Source organism: Acomys russatus, chromosome 16 (genome assembly GCF_903995435.1).
Source record: "Acomys russatus chromosome 16, mAcoRus1.1, whole genome shotgun sequence".
NCBI lineage: Eukaryota > Metazoa > Chordata > Mammalia > Rodentia > Muridae > Acomys > Acomys russatus.
Window position 1 is genome coordinate 39,766,605 of NC_067152.1, and position 19,647 is coordinate 39,786,251.

General features: G+C 50.1%; 1 protein-coding gene and 1 non-coding gene across 2 annotated transcripts in view; both read right to left on the reverse strand.

Moving 5' to 3' along the window:
• Positions 1–7,210: 7,210 nt before the first annotated feature.
• LOC127200930 (U6 spliceosomal RNA) lies at positions 7,211–7,317 on the reverse strand. Its single transcript, XR_007832146.1, has one exon. It is a non-coding gene; the product is annotated as a U6 spliceosomal RNA (small nuclear RNA).
• Positions 7,318–16,855: 9,538 nt separating this feature from the next.
• The window catches only part of LOC127200816 (protein sidekick-2-like), a 133,773-nt gene continuing 130,981 nt past the window's right edge, over positions 16,856–19,647 (reverse strand). Inside the window, exon 3 of the mRNA XM_051159283.1 lies at positions 16,856–16,901. Within this exon, the coding sequence (XP_051015240.1) occupies positions 16,856–16,901 (46 nt within the window). The remainder of the gene's footprint in view (positions 16,902–19,647) is intronic.

Sequence of the window (19,647 nt, forward strand, 5' to 3'; positions counted from 1 at the left end):
GAGATGCATGCCAGATGCTCACATGGAGGAAGGGCACGTGTGCACGTGCACACACACGGCACACGTGCCACACACAATGTACTCCTGCACACTCACAGCCATTCGTACACACATTGTGCACATATGTATATGGTCAGGGCCTACAAACTCATAGGCGTACACGTATACATACACTTGTGCGTGCCTGCTCTCAATTGGTCTCTTTTCCTCACGAGAACCATGTTCAGAGGGTCACCATGTCCACTGGTAGAAACCCTGTGCCTGCCACCTGCTGATAGATAGCTGAGAGTGACACAGATTTCAGGGTCAGCATGGGAAGCTGGGCTCAAGGAGTGAGGTGTTCTATTCTCCTCCCATAGGGTTTTGGGCAGCAGGTAGCAAGCACCACAGTGTGTGTGTGTGTGTGTGCATGTGTGAGTACATGTATGTATGCAGGTGAGTGCTTGCATGTGAATGCATGTGACCTCAGCCTGCTTATGACTCAGGGGACAAAGATGCCTGGGACCAGGCCAGCAAGAGATGGAGTTGGATTGTGTTTTATTATTTTATTATTTTTTATTATTATTATTATTCTTATTCTTATTCTTATTCTTATTCTTATTATTACTTTTAATTATGCACATATGGGTTTGTGCGTAGGAGTCAAGGTACCTGTAAAGGACAGAAGAGGGTGTTGGATCTGGTGGAGCTGAAGTTACAGGTGGTTGTGAGTTGCTTGGCATTCGTCCCAGGCCTCAAACTTGGGTCCTCTGAAAGAAGAGTATGACCTCTTAGCTGCTGGAGCCATCTCTCCAGCCCCCTGGAGTTGGGCTTCAGGAAAGAAGGCTTTGTGATTCATGGGGAGCTGTGGACATGCGCTGTGCTGTAACAACATGCCACCATGCAGCTTAGCTGCCACGGATGTAAGGAACGCCAGTGTCCCAAGGCCTCAGCATGTACGACCAATTCACTCCAGCCCTGAGATACTGTATGAGGCACGGCTCATAAGTGCCTCTGTTCACAGGCGACAAATGGGTCCCAGAGACAGAAATGAACTTGTCCTGGCCAGCCACATAGCATGTCAGGGCGGTCTGGCATGTAGGGGACATGAGCCCCGAATGGATGTGCACACAGGAACTTGGAGCCCTTCAAACTATTCACTTTGGAGAATAGTTTGCCTGCTCCCATACACACGGGGAAGTGTGAATGAGTAATAGTGGGAAGCAGGCTACTGTGTCAGATAGTTTTTTCCTTTTTTGAGACAGCGTCCTGTCCTACCCGGTAGCCCAGGCTAGCCTGGAACTCACAGAAATCTACCTGTCTCTGCCTCAGAGCACTGGGGTAAAAGGCATGGATGCACCTCCATGCTTAGCTCTCAGACATCTTTCGGCAGCCCAAGCTTATCTAGAACTCACTGCCATTCTCTGGACTCGGTGCTGGGGTGACAGACATGAGACACCACGCTCATAGCAGAGAGACATCCTGAGCAGGCTAAGGACTGGGCCCAGAAGGTGGAAATATGAAATATGAGGAAGGCTTGGGATGAAAGTGCCTGGGTGGCTTGTGTGAAGCCTTCACTGAGTCTTTAAAAATATTAAATTGTATTTTTTGTTTATTTTGTGTATGTGTGCCTGCTGGTGAGGTCAGAGGACAATTTGCAGGAGTAGTCGGTTCTCTTCTACCATGAGGGTCCCAGGATTGAAGTCAATTCATGAGTCTTGGCAGCACCCACTGAGTCATCTCACTGCCTCCCCCTCCCCCTGGTGCTGGATGATAAAGTCACCCTGAAACCAAAAGCAGACTCAGGAAGTCTTAGTTCATAGAGTTGGGGGCTAGGGGGTGGGGGGAGGAGAGGGAAAGGAGATAGACCAAGGGAGGGAGGGAGGAAAGGAAGGAGAGAGAGAGAGAGAGAGAGAGAGAGAGAGAGAGAGAGAGAGAGAGAGAGAGAGGAGAGAGAGAGAGAACCCTTGCATAGGAAACACAGGGAATATAAGGCTGATGTCATGGTGAGCACCTGAGGGATAATTTGGGATTAATGATTTCCGCTCTTCTATTTTAAGCAGTTTTTGTACCATGCGGTAACCTGCTCCCATGTCTCGGGTAAAAGCCTGACACTCACAACTGGCTTCCGCAATGGGACCTGGGGAAGGATGCTGCACTCTGGCCTGGGTGGGAGTCATCTGCTGATGAGGAGCCCATGGGAAAAAAAAAACCAGGAGCCTGGCAAGGTGGCCTGTGGGCTCAGACAAGGGAGCAAGGCCTGTCAGAACCCTTGGGAGGCTGAAGAAGGTCTTGGATGGACATTTAGATGGCCCTCAGAAGTGGGGGGGGGGACATGAGCATGGCCAGTCCTTCCTGCCACCTGGAGCCTGGGAAGATGCAGGGATGATGTTCACTGTGGATAGGGGACGAACTCATGGTGCTGACAGCTGATTGCAGACAGGTGAGGGACACCCAGGGTTAGTCACTTTTCTCCTCGCTGCGACGACCAAACACTCGGAAAAACGAGACTTAAGAGAGGAAGGATTTATGTTGGCTCACAGTTTGAGAGGACACAGTCATGGCAGGGAAGGCGTGGCAGCAGGAGTTTGAGGCAGCTGGTCACGCTCTATCTGCAGGAATCAGAGGGATGCTGGTGTTCAGCTTGCCTTCTCCTTCTTACTCAGCCTGGGATACCCATGAGATGGTGTCACCCACATTTGGGAAGGATATTTTCTCTTGAATGAAACCTCTCTGAAGAACGCCCTCATGCCCAGAGGTGTGTCTCCTAGGTGATTCCAAATCCAGACAAGTTGATGTTGAGGTTAACCACCACACAGTGAGCTGGTATCCATCAATTCTGGGTGTCTGTGAGAGTGCTTTCAGGAGAGGCCAACACTTGATCTGGACCAAATTGACTAGGCATTCTCCACTCCTTGAGCATTGCTGTGGGAGACCCAAACAGTGGAGAAAGGAGGCATCAGATGTGTCATGAGCTGGGATGTCCACTTTCTCCTAGCTTCAGGCACCAGAGTTCCTGGTGCTCAGGCCCTTGGACTCTCAGAAGAGTGGCCTTCTTAGTTTTAGGTCTTTATACGCACGTGTTTTACCCATCTATTTTTCTTGGATTCTTGCTTCAGACTGAGACTTCATGCCCTTCATTGTCTCATCTGAAATCTCACATATAGGATGAAATGCTGTCATACACACGGACATGTTATTGAATCTGTTTCTGTGTTGACCATCAAATAATGTACCATCTTCAGGACATGGTGACAAGCCAATGCTGGGCCAGGCTGCAGGGTCTGTTCGCACACATCCCTGCTGGTCCACATAGGCATGCGGGGAGGGGGAGACTGTACTGAGAATATCCTCCTGTGATACAGTTGAGGAAGGGAATACAGGCAGCAGCCAGCACTTGTTGTATCCTGGGTGGCAGCAGCAAGCAGGAAATAGGCTGAGCTGAAGGGCTCCTGAAGACCCAGCCCTGACTCTAGGATGTGGAAGGCCCCCCCGAGCAGCACACTCTCAGGCTTTGGACAATCTCCTGTCTGGCAGCTTTCGGCAAAAGCAGCCAGTTCCTTCTGCCGATGCCACCTCCCCTCATCCTGGAACAACTCTCTATGTTTTCAGCCAAGGCATCTCCTCCAGGGCCTTTTCTGGAACCTCCCTGCCATCCTCCACAGTCCTCTTTCGCCAGAGCTGCTGTTTATCACAACTTAATTTAACATCCTCTTTACTGGCACATCTCCCTGCTATGGTTTTGAATGTGAAATGTCCCCATCGGGCTCACATATGTGAACACTCTGTCCCCAGCAGGTGGCACTGTGTTTGTAGTCTGTCTGTCCGTCTATCTGTCTGTCAAGCCTGAGCATACCATGCAAGCATTCTACCATTGCACAACTTCAAGTCCAAGTCTTTAAATGTGAGATGATCTGTCATGGCAGCCAGAGGGAACTAACACAGCTGGCTTCTCCAGGCCAAGGAGGACGCAGGAAGGAAAATTCTTTTTGGGGATCCTGGAAGGAGAATGGAGGCCACTGGTTTTAGTGTGCAGTAGTAGGTGAGGAAGGGCCCAGTTGCTCTGAAACATTATTTTTAATTGCATTTTAATGAATTTATTGATTGATTATTTTCTATATGCATGCACACGTGTGGGCATGTGTGTGGAGGTCAGAGGACAACTTGCAGGGGCCTGCTTTTCTCTTCTACCATGTAGGTCCCAGTGTCAAGCTCACGACATCTGTCTTGGTGGCAGGCAGCTCTCTCTACCCATTGAGTCATTTTGCCAATCCCTGTAGATTCTTAAGAAGCAGGTGTCTTGGGAGCTGCCATCTGCAGTCTGAGTCCCTCTGGTCCCTGAAGATGGTGCTCAGATGTTGCACACTATGGGCTCATGTGGCCCCTTGCAATGAACATTTCCTTCAGAAGCAGAGGGAGTGTCTCCAGCTGCCCAGGCATGCCCTGGCCTCCTGGCCACTCCCTCCCCCTCCCAGGGCAGCCCATGCTGCTATGATCGATCCTCAATCAGAGGGCTGGCAGGGTTATTGAGCCAAGGCCGCTAACACGGTGACAGCCCTGGCGTGGGCTGACTGTCCATCAACCCTATGACCTTCTGGGCCAATTAACTGTTCTCAATGAAGAAGGACAAGGACTTCATTAAGTTGTTATCTATCAGCCTGGGATCCCCAGCAGAGGTCTGTGGACTCGTTACTTCAGCAATATTGTAACTAAAATACCCGAGAGGTATTTTGAGGATAAGACCAGGAAGATTTATTTTGATTTCCATTTTAGGCGAGTTCAGCTCCGGGTTGCTAGGTCAGCTATGCTTGGGCAGGGCATTGTGAAGGAGAGGGCTGTTCTCCTCATGGAGGGCAGGAATGAGAGAGCAAGGAGGGGGCTGGGGGACCAGGGATAACCTTCAAGGGCTCACCCTCAGTGACAACTAAAGTGTCCAGAATTGTCCCAAGTAGCAACAGCAACTGGGAACCAAGTTATCAACCTGTGAGCTTGTGGAGGATATTTGCCAGTCAACCTGTAGATTGGCTGGCTGGATGAGAAAATGGGGGTGAAAGTTGAATGCACCACGGAGGGGAAACTAGGGTGCATCAGGGCTAGCCACTCAGAAGCAGTGGTAGGTAGGATCACCTCTGCTTGGAGCAAAAGCAGGGAGCCTCCTCCCATAAGGGGAGTGAAAATGGGTTGTGAGCCAAACATTTGATGTCACTATCTGCTTCACGATCTCATATGAACTGCCGGTGGAGGCTATCCTTGTCTTCATTCTAAGGCCTGTGCTCAGAGAGGTTGAGCGTGTTACCCTAGGTCAACCAGCCAGGAGGTATTCAAGCATACTATCAAGAACAGGAAAGTACTGGGCATGGTGGCACATGCCTTTAATCCCTGCACTCAGGAGGCAGAGGCAGGTGGACTGCTGTGAGTTCAAGGCCAGCCTGCTCTACAAAGCTAGTCCAGGACAGCCAAGGCTACACAGAGAAACCCTGTCTCGGAAAACCAAAAACTAAACCAAATCAAACCAAAACCAACCAACCAACCAACCAAACAAACAAAAAGAACAGGAAAGAAAGAAGGGCTGGGGAGAACAGCATTTGTTTGGGGTGCAAGGAATTCACCAAGATCTTTCTGTTTGGAGAGATATATGGATTGGGAAATAAGAAAGGCCAGGGCTTGAGGGGGACTGGGTGGTTAGTAAACTAAGAATCAACCAAACAAAAGAAAACACAATTGCAAACCCAAAGAGTGTGGCTTCTTGCTCTGCCTTGGTGGCTCTAAAGCTCGGCTCGGAGGGTCCTTCCCAGAGCACAGTCAGCCATCTGGCTTCCTGCCCTGGGGCCAGGAGGACTCTTTTGTCCCAGCTCCTGGCACCTGCTTATGATTCATTGTGATCCTTCTCACTTGGAGGCAGTGACACCAAACTAGAACACACTGATAAAGCACTCACATGGAAATTGGGAGCTGAGGGCTGGTTCAGGGACGCCTGACCACATGGGTAAGATTGGGGGCCCCCCAAGGGCTGGTTCAAGGATGGCTGACCACCTGGGTAAGATTGGGGAGCCGAGGGCTGGTTCAGGGACTCCTCACAGCAGGAAGCTCCCTAGGGGAGTGGCCAGCTGTTTGGGGACATGGGTCTCTATTGTATCCAAGGGCCAATTTGTTTGCTTGGGCTCTAACCACGAAGAGCTAGGAGTCTGGTGGCTCAGACCAATAGAAACTTCCTTTATTGCCCCCGAAACCCAGATAAGGCGTAGCAGAGATGTAATCCCCACCCCCTCCCCCAACCCGGCTCCAGGGAGGACCTTGCCTTGGATGGCCCAGCTCTCCTGATACCCAGCTATTCTTGGCTGTGGCTACAGCTTTTTTTTTTTTTTTCTTCCTTATTTCTTTTTTTTTTTATTTTTTATTTTTATTAATTTATTCTTGTTACATCTCAATGTTTATCCCATCCCTTGTATCTTCCCATTCCTCCCCCCCCCCATTTTCCCATTATTCCCCTCCCCTATGACTGTTCCTGAGGGGCATTACGTCCCCCTGTATATTCTCATAGGGTATCAAGTCTCTTCTTGGCTACTTGCTGTCCTTCCTCTGAGTGCCACCAGGTCTCCCCCTCCAGGGGACATGGTCAAATGTGAGGCACCAGAGTACGTGAGAAAGTCGTATCACACTCTCCACTCAACTGTGGAGAATATTCTGACCATTGGCTAGATCTGGGAAGGGGTTTAAAGTTTACCTCCTGTATTGTCCTTGGCTGGTGCCTTAGTTTGAGCGGGACCCCTGGGCCCAAATCTGCCTATCATATTGTTCTACTTGTAGATTTCTAGGACCCTCTGTATCCTTTTATTTTGCTGTTCTCCCATGCGTCTCTCATTTAGAGTCCCAATAGGATGCCTTCCCCTCTGTCCCAGTTTCCTGGTAAGTGAAGGCTTTCGTGGGACATGCCCCTTGGGGTAGTATGCAGATATAAGTGAGTCTATACCATTTGATTCTTTCTGCTTCTGGGTTAACTCACTCATTATGATCATTTCTAGCTCAATCCATTTATCCACAAATTTCGGGAATTCCTTGTTTTTAATAGCTGAGTAGTATTCCATAGTGTATATGTACCACAGTTTCTTTATCCACTCTTCTACTGAGGGACACTTAGGCTGTTTCCATGTTCTGGCTATTATGAATAAGGCTGCTATGAACATGGTTGAGCAAATTTTCTTGTTGTGTGCTGGAGCATCTTCTGGGTATAAAAAATATGGAACGCTTCACGAATTTGCGTGTCATCCTTGCGCAGGGGCCATGCTAATCTTCTCTGTATCATTCCAATTTTAATATATGTGCTGCCGAAGCGAGCACGGCTACAGCTTTTTAAGTGGTACGTCATCTTCATATGGCTTCTTCCTGTACTTTTGTTAGATCCCTCTTGTCAATATGTCATTGTGCTGGTCACCTCACTAACTCCAGTGTGGCCTTCTCTGCGCCGACTACATTTGCAATGATCTTACTTCCAAAGGAAGCCTCCTTCGGAGGTGCCAGGGGTTGAAGGTTCATCATACATTTTGGGAGAAAATGGGACGCAATTCAATCTATAACAAGGGGTCCCTTGACTGAGGCTCTGGCTTTGTGTTTGCTGAAAGATTAGAGTGGGTAGACTTTAGGGGTTGGGTGGTGGGAGGGTTCAACATGGAGTGAGGAGCAGGGAGCTGGGAGCAGCTGAAGGAAAGGCCCCGGAAAGGGGGTGTTGTCAGAGGGAAAGGGGAGAGGAGATGAGGAAGGATGAGGGGGTCCAAGCATGACAAATGGATGTCAGAGAGCCAGATCCAGGACAGCGAGCCATCCAACATGGCTTTGACGAGAGACAAAGGTAGGTAGGAAACAGGCTAGGCTCTTCTGGGCTAAGAAGTTTGGGTTTTCCCTCAAGACAAAAGAATCCAGGGAGGGTGTTCAGCTGGGTATACAGCAGGCAGGCAAACCACAGCACATCAACTCTACAATAGCATGCTAAGAATAGTCTCTAACCCAAAGTAAGACAACCCAAAGAAGACAATTGTGTGATAGGTGAAAATGACATGCAATTCAAGCCTCGGGGACCCATAAGTACAGTTTCACCAGTACCCAATACCATCAGCATCATCCGTGGCTGCTCTTGTGCCACAATGGATAAAAGCATGCGCCTCCCAGAGGATCCCAGATGGATCCTCTCAAGATCTTTTCCCAGAAAGGGTCTGCCTAGCCTGGTGTGGGCCAGTACGGTCTCAGAACCCATGCTCAGCAGGTAGAGAGGAGAGGAGATGGGGTTCCTCATGTGACGATGCCAGAGGTTGAGGATGGTGGCCAGGTGTCTTTGACTTGGCACAAGGACTCTGCCACCCCTTGTTGGTGGTGTGGCAGTTGTATGTGGGTGCACAGCAGGTTGAGGATTGACTGAGTAAGTAGGGTACCATATCCTGAGCTGTCTTATGGTTTCTATTGATGTGATAAAACTCTGTAACCAAAAGCAATGTGGGGGGAGGGAAGGGTTTACTTTATCCTACGCTTATAGGTTCATCACTGAGGGAAGCCAGGGCAGGCACTTAGGGCAGGAACTGATACAGAGGCTATGAAGGAACACTGCCTACTGGTTTGCCTTCCATGGCATGCTCAGCCTGCTGTCTTATGCACCCCAGGGGCCCCTCCCACATCAATCACCAGTTAAGCAAATGCCCTATAGATCTGCCTTCAAGCAACTCTTAGGGAGGCATTTCTCACTTGAGCGTCCCTCTTCCCAAATGCCTCTAGCTTGTGTCAGGTTGACATAAAAGTAGCCAGGACATGGACTGAAGAGAAGAATGAGGAGCACAGGAAGTAGAAAGGGCTTGTGGGTAGAATGAGGGCCACAGAGGAGCTTTGCGATCCTTAAATAGGCTTAAACTCCGGTGGACTGAAACGTAGTGAGGGATGGAGCCATCTCCTGACAGAGGAGGTGGGATCTGAAGTCTTGTGCCAGGAAGTGGGAAGAAGCCTGCACTATGGCTTCAGATTCCTGGGGAAGGGATGAGGGGTAGGATGGAGGACATTGGAAGCCACTGGGAATGATGGCTGAGGCTGGACAGGTCTCCAAACAAAGGCAGCGGCCAAGAGGAGGAAGCCTTCCTTCAGTCAGTTGAAGTGCGGTGCAGCCTGGCCGCCACAGGCGAGGCAAATGAAGCCTTGTCGACCACCTTGGACTGGCTGTGATGGGTGTGGGGGTGGGACTGAAGTGTGGCTGGAGAGAGGGGCCTCAGGGGTTCAGAAGTAAGGCTCAGAGCAGAAGAGGCCCCGAAGACGGCAAGGGGCAGCAGGATACGGCCTCATCTGTCCTCACTTCCCTCATTTGGGAGATGACACCAATGGGGTCCCAAAGAACCGACGGTAAAGAGCCCATGCTATGACCTCAACTGACCCTTGCTCCGGTTTCAGCTGCTCCATCGTCTATGGAGCATGTGCCCTTAGACAAAGGACTGAACCTTCTCAAACCTTAGGTACTCCATCTTAAAAAAAAAAAAAAAGGGACAAAAATCAGGGCAGCTGCCTCATGAGAAATACCAATGGAGGATGATTGGCCAGAAGGAAGGCTTGCTTTGAAAATTCACATTCATCTAATTCTTCAGAAAGACTGAAAAATGCTATTCAGTACCTGTGCATTTTAGAAACGCATACATATGCGTGGTTTTTAAAAGCTATTTACTGGCATATATTATTAATAATTATACATAATAATGGGCTTCATTATGCAATGTGTAGCTTTAATCGCCAACTTGACATAACCTAGAATCAGTAGGGAAGAGAGTCTCAATGAAAGATTGTCTTAACTAAGTTAATGGATATGGGGGAGACCCAGCCCACTGTGGGCGGCACCATTCCCCAGGCAGGGGGTCCCGAACTGTGTAACAGTGGAGAACTCCATCAGAGCAAACAGGCAAGTATGTGTGTATCTATTCTCTCTCTGCTCTTGGGTGCGATGTGACTGGCTTTCTGGTGTGTCTATCTTGATTTCCCTGCACTGAGGAACTGTAACTGGGAATTACAAGCCGAATAAACTTCTCTGCTGTGTTGCTTCTTTTCTTTTTTGGTCAGGGTATAAAATTAGCACACATTATGACATTTTTATTTGTGCAATAATTTTTTTATGAAGTTTTAATAATTTAAGATTTTATTTTATAATTTTATTTGTATATGTGTATGTGTGTATGTATATTTCTGTGAATTTTATCATGGCTTCTTTCAGAAGCATGTGCAAGGGATTGTTTGCCAGAATGTGGGCTACATCCTTCTCCCAGAGACTATTATAGCCTATAGATCCTCAGGGTAGGGTGGGGCCACTACAAGAGGGATTCTCAAGTGAGAAATGCCTCCCATGCATGGTTTTGTCTACGAGAAATGACAGGCACATGGAGAAATCTGGACCTATCTGAACCACTTACACAGCAAATACTCAAACCTCTAGGGTCCTCAGTTCCCTGAAGGAGTTACCCACCCACACATGAGTTACAACATTCATTTTGGTTTTAGATGGCTCTTCTGCAACCACACTGAACAATAGCTCACCAGCCGCATTCCTTCTGACGCCCACTTACCAAACCCACTTCCAGACCTGCCAACAAAGCATTGCCTCTGCCGTAGTATTCCCGCTTTTCTTAACCAGTGAACCCTTGCGAAGTCACGTGGCCATCCTTATCAGACACCTCTCCTTTTCTGTGTGTGTCACCAGTGAATATTCAGAGCTCCATGTTCCCCCCTGCCCCCCTCCACCCCACCCCCACAGGCTTTGCAGAGTTTTGCATGACTTTGCATGGCACAGAGATATTTGCGAATGTGTAACTTACATCACAGCAGAACTGGCTGCCAACTGCTTATCTGGGTCCCAGAAACTGAGTCAGGAGCCAGGAAATATACTTTTCTGTGTAGCTCATCATTGCTGTGACTCATTCTACCCTCCCTGGAACGCTCCATGGCCAGATGCTGTGTGGGGCTCGGAGTATTAACAGTAACAATGGCAGCAACCACAGCGATGCCATCATCCCTGTAATTAGATGGGTACTGTTCTGTTGCTGTCACGGTTTCTAGTCGTACTGATGCCCAGCTACACCTTTGGCCCCTTTGTTCCCACAGCCAGTTACCAAGATCACAGAGGAGGGGGCAGTCTCTAGAGGCAGAAGGAATGCTGTTAAATATTAACCCCCTCCAACCCCCACAGCATCTCTGGATCCCTGAGACCTTAAGAGAACAAGGACTTGTGTATCTGTGGGCAGGGATGACCTTGCAGTAGACCCTTCAAGTGCCACTGAGCATCATGTGTGTGGGGGGGTGAGTGTGCTACGGCTACAGTGAGTGACCACTGAGGTGGGTACTGGGTGGACATGGGTGAACTGTGATACAACAAACCCTGCCCTGCTCTGCCCAGCTGGCTTGAGCTTTCTACCCAGCCCTGCTTTGCTCCCTGGTCTGCCTCAGGCTCCTGATTTCCCCAGGCCAGATGTCTGGGGGATGAATGAACGCTGAAGGCTGAGGTAAGGGGCTCCAGAAACTCCATGCAACTTGCCTGCCAGGGGGGTGTGGGAAGCCTCCCTGGAATCCTGTAGTGCTTACTCTCCACAGCCCGGGCACCTGCATGATTGAGTCTCCTGACCCAGGCAGACCAGACTCAAGGCTAGCCACCCTCCCTGTGGCAAGGTATTGCTGTGTTTCTCGCTCCACTGTCTTGGCTCTCTGGCTACATCACTGAACTATACAGTACATATGTAAACTTTATCCACAGTGCTGGCTCCCTCCCCAAGGCAGGTCATAGGAATGAATCTTTCCCATCTTCCTCTCTCCACCTTACTAATCGCCCTATGTCAGGACTGCACCCCTGTTTGGCCGATGGAGAAGATGAAGAAAACCAAGGAGTGTGCCTCAGAGTGTAACAGCAAACAGGTGGCAGACCGTGCCATAGCTCCTGCCTTAAGTGATGCCATGAGGACTAAGTGTGCCAACAAAGGCAGTGTGCTTAGAGGCCGCCATCAGGCATACACACACACACACACACACACACTGACTGACTTAGCACCACTGTTACTGGGGCTGCTCTTGCTCACTCTGTCTTGGCAGGAAGGAACAAGCCCGAACAAGGTCCTCCTTGTGGTCCTGATACAGGTTTGAGACTCACTCAGCCAGGTAAACCCTGGGGATAGAGCCTGTGCTAACGCTCCATGGGTACCAGGTGTTTGTCTGCGATGGCTGTGCCCTGAGAGGATGCTCAGAGCAGAATTCAGAACCAGCCTTATTACCTCTGTCCCCCTGCTCTTCCCCCAACCCACCTGCCCCAATGCATTCCCCCTCTGGACTTTCCAAAGTCACCCTTGCAGGTGACTTCAGAGGCAACTTCTGGGTGAAGTAGACTAGAACTGTGTTAATTAGGCTCAAGGGGGACCTGCCTGGGAGCCACCATCTGGAAAAGGTGACTGTGAAGCCACTGGACACTGGCCAAGCATGAATACAGGCTTGGAGACTCAATGCAAGCCTGATAGTTTTCTGCCGTTTTCCCAGGATGTAGAGTCTATCTCCCCAAATCTGGGCTGGCCTTGTAGCCTCCCCCCCCCCCACCCCACCCAGAGTGTGACAGATAGATCTCAATGGTCTTGCAGCTTCTACATGGGCCTCTCAGACCATGAGCCTGAGTCTTCCATCTGACTCAGAGTCTTTCGTGTCAGGAAGGATAGGCCACATGCGGAGAGGGTCCCGGCCCCGGCCGCCCCCAGGAGTTAGCCTAAGTGGACTATCGGCAAATACGGTCAAGGGCTGGCAGACAAATGATGGAGGATGAATGGTAGTTTGTTTAAGCCACCAAAATTTGAGGGTGGCTTTGGAAGCAGCACTTGGTCCCTGGCTAGAGGTCATGTTCAGGGCTAAGCTGGGCACGGCTCTTATTCTCCGGGGGGTCTAAGGTACCCTGGTGACTACAGGTCTTGGATTGGCCTGTGCCCAGGCTCTTTCAGGGGATGGCCTTTCCTGGTTCCTATATTTGAGTCTTGGGAAACCCTAAGGAAGGGATTGGCATTGAAGTTCAGAGCCACAGAAAAGTGGGCCTTGGTGGGGGAAGGACAACAGAGAAATCCCAAGAGGGATTTCTAAGGGTCAGCTCTGAAGGAATGACTGTGGTGAGGCGGGGTCAGGCAAGAAGACAGCCCCAGGAAGCAGCACCACAGCCAACTCCTTAGGCATTTGTCCTGGTCACCAGTCTGCATGGACCTAGAGCACAGTGGAGAGAGATTTGATTAATTTTTGTGTCCTGGCTGAGAGCCAGAGGTGGGGGGGGGGGTCGCGCAGGAAAGCCTTGAGAAGTGTGGGAGGGAGAAACCTCTCAGGACAGCTGTGCTCTCTAGCCCAGCTGTGTGGGAAGAATCAATGATCATCTCATTTGCACGCCTTGAAAGGTCCCAGGTCAGAAGCATATGGGCCCCGGTGGAGCCCACTTCTCTCTGCTTCCCCATGGACCTTGCTCATCATGAGCCTGAGCTCATCAGAGACTTTTCGGGAGCCTTTCTTCCACAGGGCAGCAGCCAACCCCTCATTTGCATGATCCTCATTTGCTTCCTCCTCTGAGGAGTCTAGAGGGTCAGTCACTGGTCCCCAGGCTACAGGGACCGTCCATGGGCGATCTATTGGTTAATCTATGGGAAAGAGGACAAAGACGGGAGAGAGGAGATGTGGCTAGGCACGTGCATCATTCCGGATGATTCCATGGTTCCTGTCCTGAGCTCCTCCTGCTCCTTCAGTTTGTTGGTTTGTTTGTTTGCTTGTTTGTTGTGGACACATGATCTTACTATGTAGCCCAGGCCAGCCTGGACATTGCGGCAGTCCCCCTGTGTCTGCTTCCCATATTCACGTATGCCATGTCTCTGCATTAATAAATGTGTCATGGCTTCTCATGCTGCTCTGTGAGTGACAAGTGAGAACAGAAACGAAAGGGTACTGGAACTGTGGTTAAACAGGCAGGGACACAGAGGGACACAGGATGAAGACCACAGCCCCTCCTTGCCTGCCCCAGCCTCAGTGGGAGTCCAGGCCTTCCTAGACATGTCCTGCCTGGCCTACCACTCTCTGGTCGATGATCTCAGCTGTGTACCTGTGACTACATGGAGATGCTAACAAAATTTAGCGGAATGGAACCTCCGATTCAGGGGCTTATCTTCAGTATAGTGCACACCATATCAGGGGCCATACCCACAACGCAGTGAACACTACCACATCTCAGGTTCCCAGGCCAACGACGAGATGATACCAAATCAAGCCATCTCTCAAGCCATCTCCTGACATGCTTTTATCTATCTGACAGAATGCTGCCTAGTCCCCTAGGCCCAGGGGGACTCTTGGGTGACCTGGGTTCCAATTCCAACTCTGACATCTATTCTCACCTTACCTCTAGGAAATTATTTCTGCTCAGAGCCATGATGAGCCAGCTGTGAGACCAACAGCTTGGCCTAGATGCCAAACAAGGCCTTCTGTGTCTGTGGGATGCTCTCAAGGTCCTCGGCAGCCACTCTCCCCACCCTCTGCATGTCCTTCCCTGGGCTCAGGTACAGTGGATGACACCCCTATCTAAACCCAGTTTCCTTGGGAATGGGGGAATGGAGGCCTCACTTCCTCTCAAATCAGAGCCTATTAAAGGAGAGTGTGAGGAAACAGGTTGCCATGGAAACTCAGCCAGCCAAGGTTTTTGAGACTTTGCCTGCTTTTTCTGCCTTTCCACTTACACTCTGAACTTATTAGTTTTAATTGACATAATTATTGCAACGTCCACAGGAGGCACAAGGAGCCAGCTGTGCCTCTTGCCACCCACGGCCAGGCCTGTCCCTTTGAGACCATCTCTGTTGCCCCCCCCCCCCATCCCATTTGCCTCTCCTCTGGCTCTTCCTGCCACTCTCAGAGGAAGCTGAAGCCAGGCCTACACCCCTAGGTAGGTCTAGGTGGAACCTATACAGAAGCACATGGGGGCTCCTCCCCAGGGAGTGAATTAGGCTGGAGTTCAGGCTGTGCAGGAAGACATTTCTGGGCATCTCTGAGGACTGGGTCAGGGGGTGACACAGGTAACCTGGATCCACAGCCACAGCCCATGGACACTCAAAACAGTGTCCTGACCCTCCCCACCAATGCATTTGGCAGGGCTGCCTGGAGAGGACCAGAGGGGGGTGTTTCTATGTCAGAGAGCTAAGGTTAGAGTCTAGCTCATAGATGAGTGGGCCTCTCTGAGCCTTCATTCCTATAGGCACAAAGTGAGGGTTATGGTAACCTTTCTTGTCTGTGGCCAAGGGACTGGGGTATCAGTAAAGGACATGGTAGCATGTCTTCTATGCCACTGCTACATACACTAACATGGAAGGTAGAAGTCCCACAGGGCCCTACCCTTAGACAAAGGTTTACAGGCATCTAACGGCTACTGAAAGAGGGATGAGCCTCTTAGTATAGTTATCTATGCTAAGTGATCAGTTCTGAAGCCATAGTCACAGAAGCAGAACTACATGGACTTGGCATGTGATATTTACATATTTATGTTATGTAGCCAAAGAAAAAGAGGCCATCAATTTGAGAAGGAGTGAGGGAACATGGAAAGAAAAGGAAGGGAGAAAATGAAGAAGTTATATTTTGATTAAAAAAAAAAAAAAAAGCAGAGTGGCTATGTTCTAGCTTGCTTTCTATCACTGTGATAAAACACATGACCAAAAACAACTTGGGGAGGAAAGGGTTTATTTGTCTTACAGGCTACAGTTCATCACTGAGGGACACCATGGCAGGAACTTAGGCAGGAACCTGGAGGCAGGAACTGAAGTAGAGGCCATGGAGGGGTCCTCTTTACTGATTTGCTCCAATGGCTTGCTCAGCCTGCTTCCTTATACAACTCAGTACCATATGGGTGGCACCACCCACAGTGGGCTGGGTCCCTCCACATCAATCATTAATTGAAAACAACAACAACAACCACAACAACAACCACCCTTTCTCAACTGAGGTTTCCTTTTCTCCAGTGACCAGCTGTGCCAAGTTGACAAAAACAAAACAAAACAACAACAACAAGAAGACCCCCCCCCCCCAACCAAAAACCAACCAACCAAACCAAAAACACTAACTAGACAGGAGGAGCGGCCTACTGGATTATTGTGTGAAGAAGAGGGCTGGACCAAAGAAGCCTCCAAGAGGAACCACTGGGTCGCCAGCTGTCTCTGCTCCCCACCCCAATCTGGCCATGTTGATCTCGGGATTAGGAATGGAAGCTCTGGCTCCAGTTGAGAGAAACTTGGGTGCATCAGAGCCTTGTTGGATATAGGTCCCTAAGACAGGGTGCTGTGCCTCTGGGCATATAAGTAGTGCATGGGGACTATTTTTTGGGAGGGGCATTACATTTGCAGAGGGTGGTACCTGGCATCTAACTGGTAGAGACGAGGGATGTAGCCTATATCTTACCATGCTCAGATGCCCCTACAACAAAGAACTTTCCTCTCTTAGTACCAGGAATGCCCAGGGTGGGGAAGGCTGTCCTTCCTTCCAGACAGAACAAGACTGGGCCCCGAGGGCCCTTCAAACTATATGGTACCCACTGGCAGGAGGTGAGCCTGTGATTGCACCCAGGGCTCCCTACAGCCTTCCTCCCTCATGGAAGGAGTCCACCTCTGGGTCAGGGGAAGGACACCAGGCTGGGCCTCTTCCTCCTCCCAGCCCACCTTCACACTCTCCCTATGGATTACGACATTTCTAAACTCGTTAACTTCTAATTACTGCCTTGCCTCTGCCCCAGTACGCTGGCTTCATGCCACCCACATCTCTATTAAAATTCAGTTTACGTCCATCATAGCGGATCCCTGCACTTCAGCCGGCTTACGCCGGCCTTGGCCTTCAGTTTTCAGATGCCCAAAGTGATGGCCAGGTTGGAGTGAATCTCCAGGAGGCTGGAGGAGGCAGAAGAGAGCAGGCCTCAGGGAAGGAGAAGCTCTGATTTCCTGGGACAGAGTGATGGAGGCCATGGACGCAAAGGAGACAGGGTTGCCTGTCCCTTGTGAGGGTCAGTATTATTTTTTGGTGCCCCTCAGACCTCCCTTTCTACTTAAGTGTCATCAGTACTCAGAGGCTCATTTGCGTGCTAGATTTTGACTTCTAGGACCACGCTGGGGTGTGTGTGTGGGGGGAGGTAGCTGCTAGTTTCTCATTTGTTCTCGTTTTATAGACTTGGCAGTGGACGCTGGGGAGAAATCACTGCCTCAAGGGTGTATGGTGAGGGCATGGGGGGCATGCCTGGGACCCCCTCCCCACTGTTAGTACTGTGTTAGATCTTAGAAGCTGAGATGGGGTTTGCCAGGGAGCAGAGGAGTGAAGGAGGGGTGAACAGAGGGCGGGTGTTAAGCTGACCTTTCCTCCTCTATAGCTTTAATATATGTATCCCCATTGTTGTTTCTTTAGATATTTCTGCTGCTTCCTCTGGGCCTGGATCACCCTCTGGGTCTGGTGTTCCTCATGGAAACTTCTGGTACTTTTTTTTTTTTTTTTTTTTTTTTTTTTTTTAATGTCTGGTCCCTGTCAATAATGGCATCATTATTTACTTCTATCCTTACGAGGCAAGGATCTGTTATGGTCACACTATGTGACAAGCATCAATGTCTGATTGCATGGGCCTTCCTGGTCAGCGATGTCACCACCTCCTGGTAGGAGTATCGCCCTTATAAGGCCTGTGTTAGCTCTCCCCTGCTCAGGTCAAGGGCTGCGTATTCTTGGAGCTGTCCCAAAGTTGGCTCCTCCTACTGACTCCTTCCCTTCCCTGCCCCCCAAACAACTGTCTGATGACTATAATGCCCACATCTGAACAAGTAAGAGGGGCTGGAGAAGAGGAACCTTAGAGAGTCTCGAGGCCAGGCAGGCAGCAAGCAATCAACCATTTGGTTTGGAGTGTTCATCAACGAGAGTTAACAGACAGACATGAGGTGCTTAGAGCAGGGCTGGGCTTGGGGTTAATGCTGGCTGAGTGTTCTTGGGAGTATATGTCTTCTGCAGTGTAAATCTACATGGCTGGCAGGGACTATACTCGAAAGGATGGGATTTGCAAGTGGCCTTATTTTGGGGAAAGAGACCTCCTCCCTACTCCAGACCCCTGCAAGGGCAGCATGGAACAGGGGGAACAAAGGAGGTTTGTGGTCCAAAAGATTATCAGAGAAACTGTTCAAATACTGTTGTGTAATCCTGGGGCAGCTGCTGGCAATTCCTAGTTGTAAGGCAGGAACAGTCAGTGGCTGAGAGTTGTTACCAACAAAGGTTTTACTGGTTCCAGCCACCTACCCTGCTAGGAGTGCAGATGCCTTCTGGGAAGGCTGCTGGCTTCTCTTCTCTGCTGCTGCCTCTGTCAGTGGCTCCCACTTCTAAGAAGAGGCTAGACAGGGCTGGTGGAGGAGGGAGGGACACGGTCGCCTGGCCTGCCAGGCTTGCCATCTTTTTCTCTGAAGAGGTTCAAAGGCTCTATCTGCTGTCTGTGTGGGCACATCCCCCGCCTTGTGCCTCTCACAGGGAGGGCACATGTGGGTTTTTTCCCACACCCTGAGGCTACCTCCGAGCTTCTCGATTTCACCGCTCCCTCCCCAGGGACATTAGTAGGGGCTGTAGGGGTAGCCAGAGGCCCAGCTCCCCTGGTACTTCCTCCAAGATGACTCTTCTCCACAGGGAACACCAGCTTTGATGGTCCTGACCCCCTTAGACAAGGTCTTTGGTTTTTTTTTTTGTTTTGTTTTGCTTTGTTTTACCACACTGGAGTAGAAAGGAAGCAAATGATGGGGCAGGGGACAAAGAGGTCTGGTCAGGAAGCCTCTGAGGGTCTGCACAGGAAAGACAATGCACGTGGGTGCCTCGGTCTGCACCAGCTCTCCGTACACCCATTCTCTCACCCCATTCTGAGTTCTGGGCTCCATGTTTGCAGAACGAGTGCCTAAGAGTGATGCCACTCAACTCACATGGTTGCTATGAGATGCTCCCTGTGAGGTTTCTGGCTGGCGTTGCCAGCTTTGCTAGACAGCAGCTCTTCCCTGGCCATGTGCATGGCTGGCCACCTATATGTGGGGATCCGCACATGTATACACTGGGTATCAGTCTCATAAAATTCTTTTCTTTTTATTTAAGTGTGAAAGTAATTATGCGGGGTAGATATCGCCACTGCGACAAAGAAAAATCTGCATAATGGCCTTGTCATCACTGGACACAGGCTGCGGAGTGCCGAGACCCCCTACAGACAGGCCCATAGCTGAAAACTTGCCCTCAACTGAAGAGAGCCCTCCTTGTACACATTCCCAGACACACTAGACCATTTTGATCTAGAAGACTATCTTGTCTCCCCCTTGTCCCACCCAGCGTTGTCACCACCAAGCCACCATTTTGTAAAACTGGTGGGCATCTGTTAGAGGGGGAGGGGTGAGTAGTAGAGCCGTGAGCCCTGGGAGGGTCTCCCTGGCAGCTCTTCACACGTGTGAGATACTCGACCTCTTTCTTAGATTTGACTCGGGCCACCCTTCCATTTGGATGCTATCTCTTGAATCAGAAGTCAAGGGTGGGTTCAAAATGAACAAAGGTGTGTCACCAACAAGGACTCATGTCAGCAGTTGCCACTGTGGAGTTCTTTAAAAAAAAAAAAAAAAAAAAAAAAGCCCATGGGCCATGGCA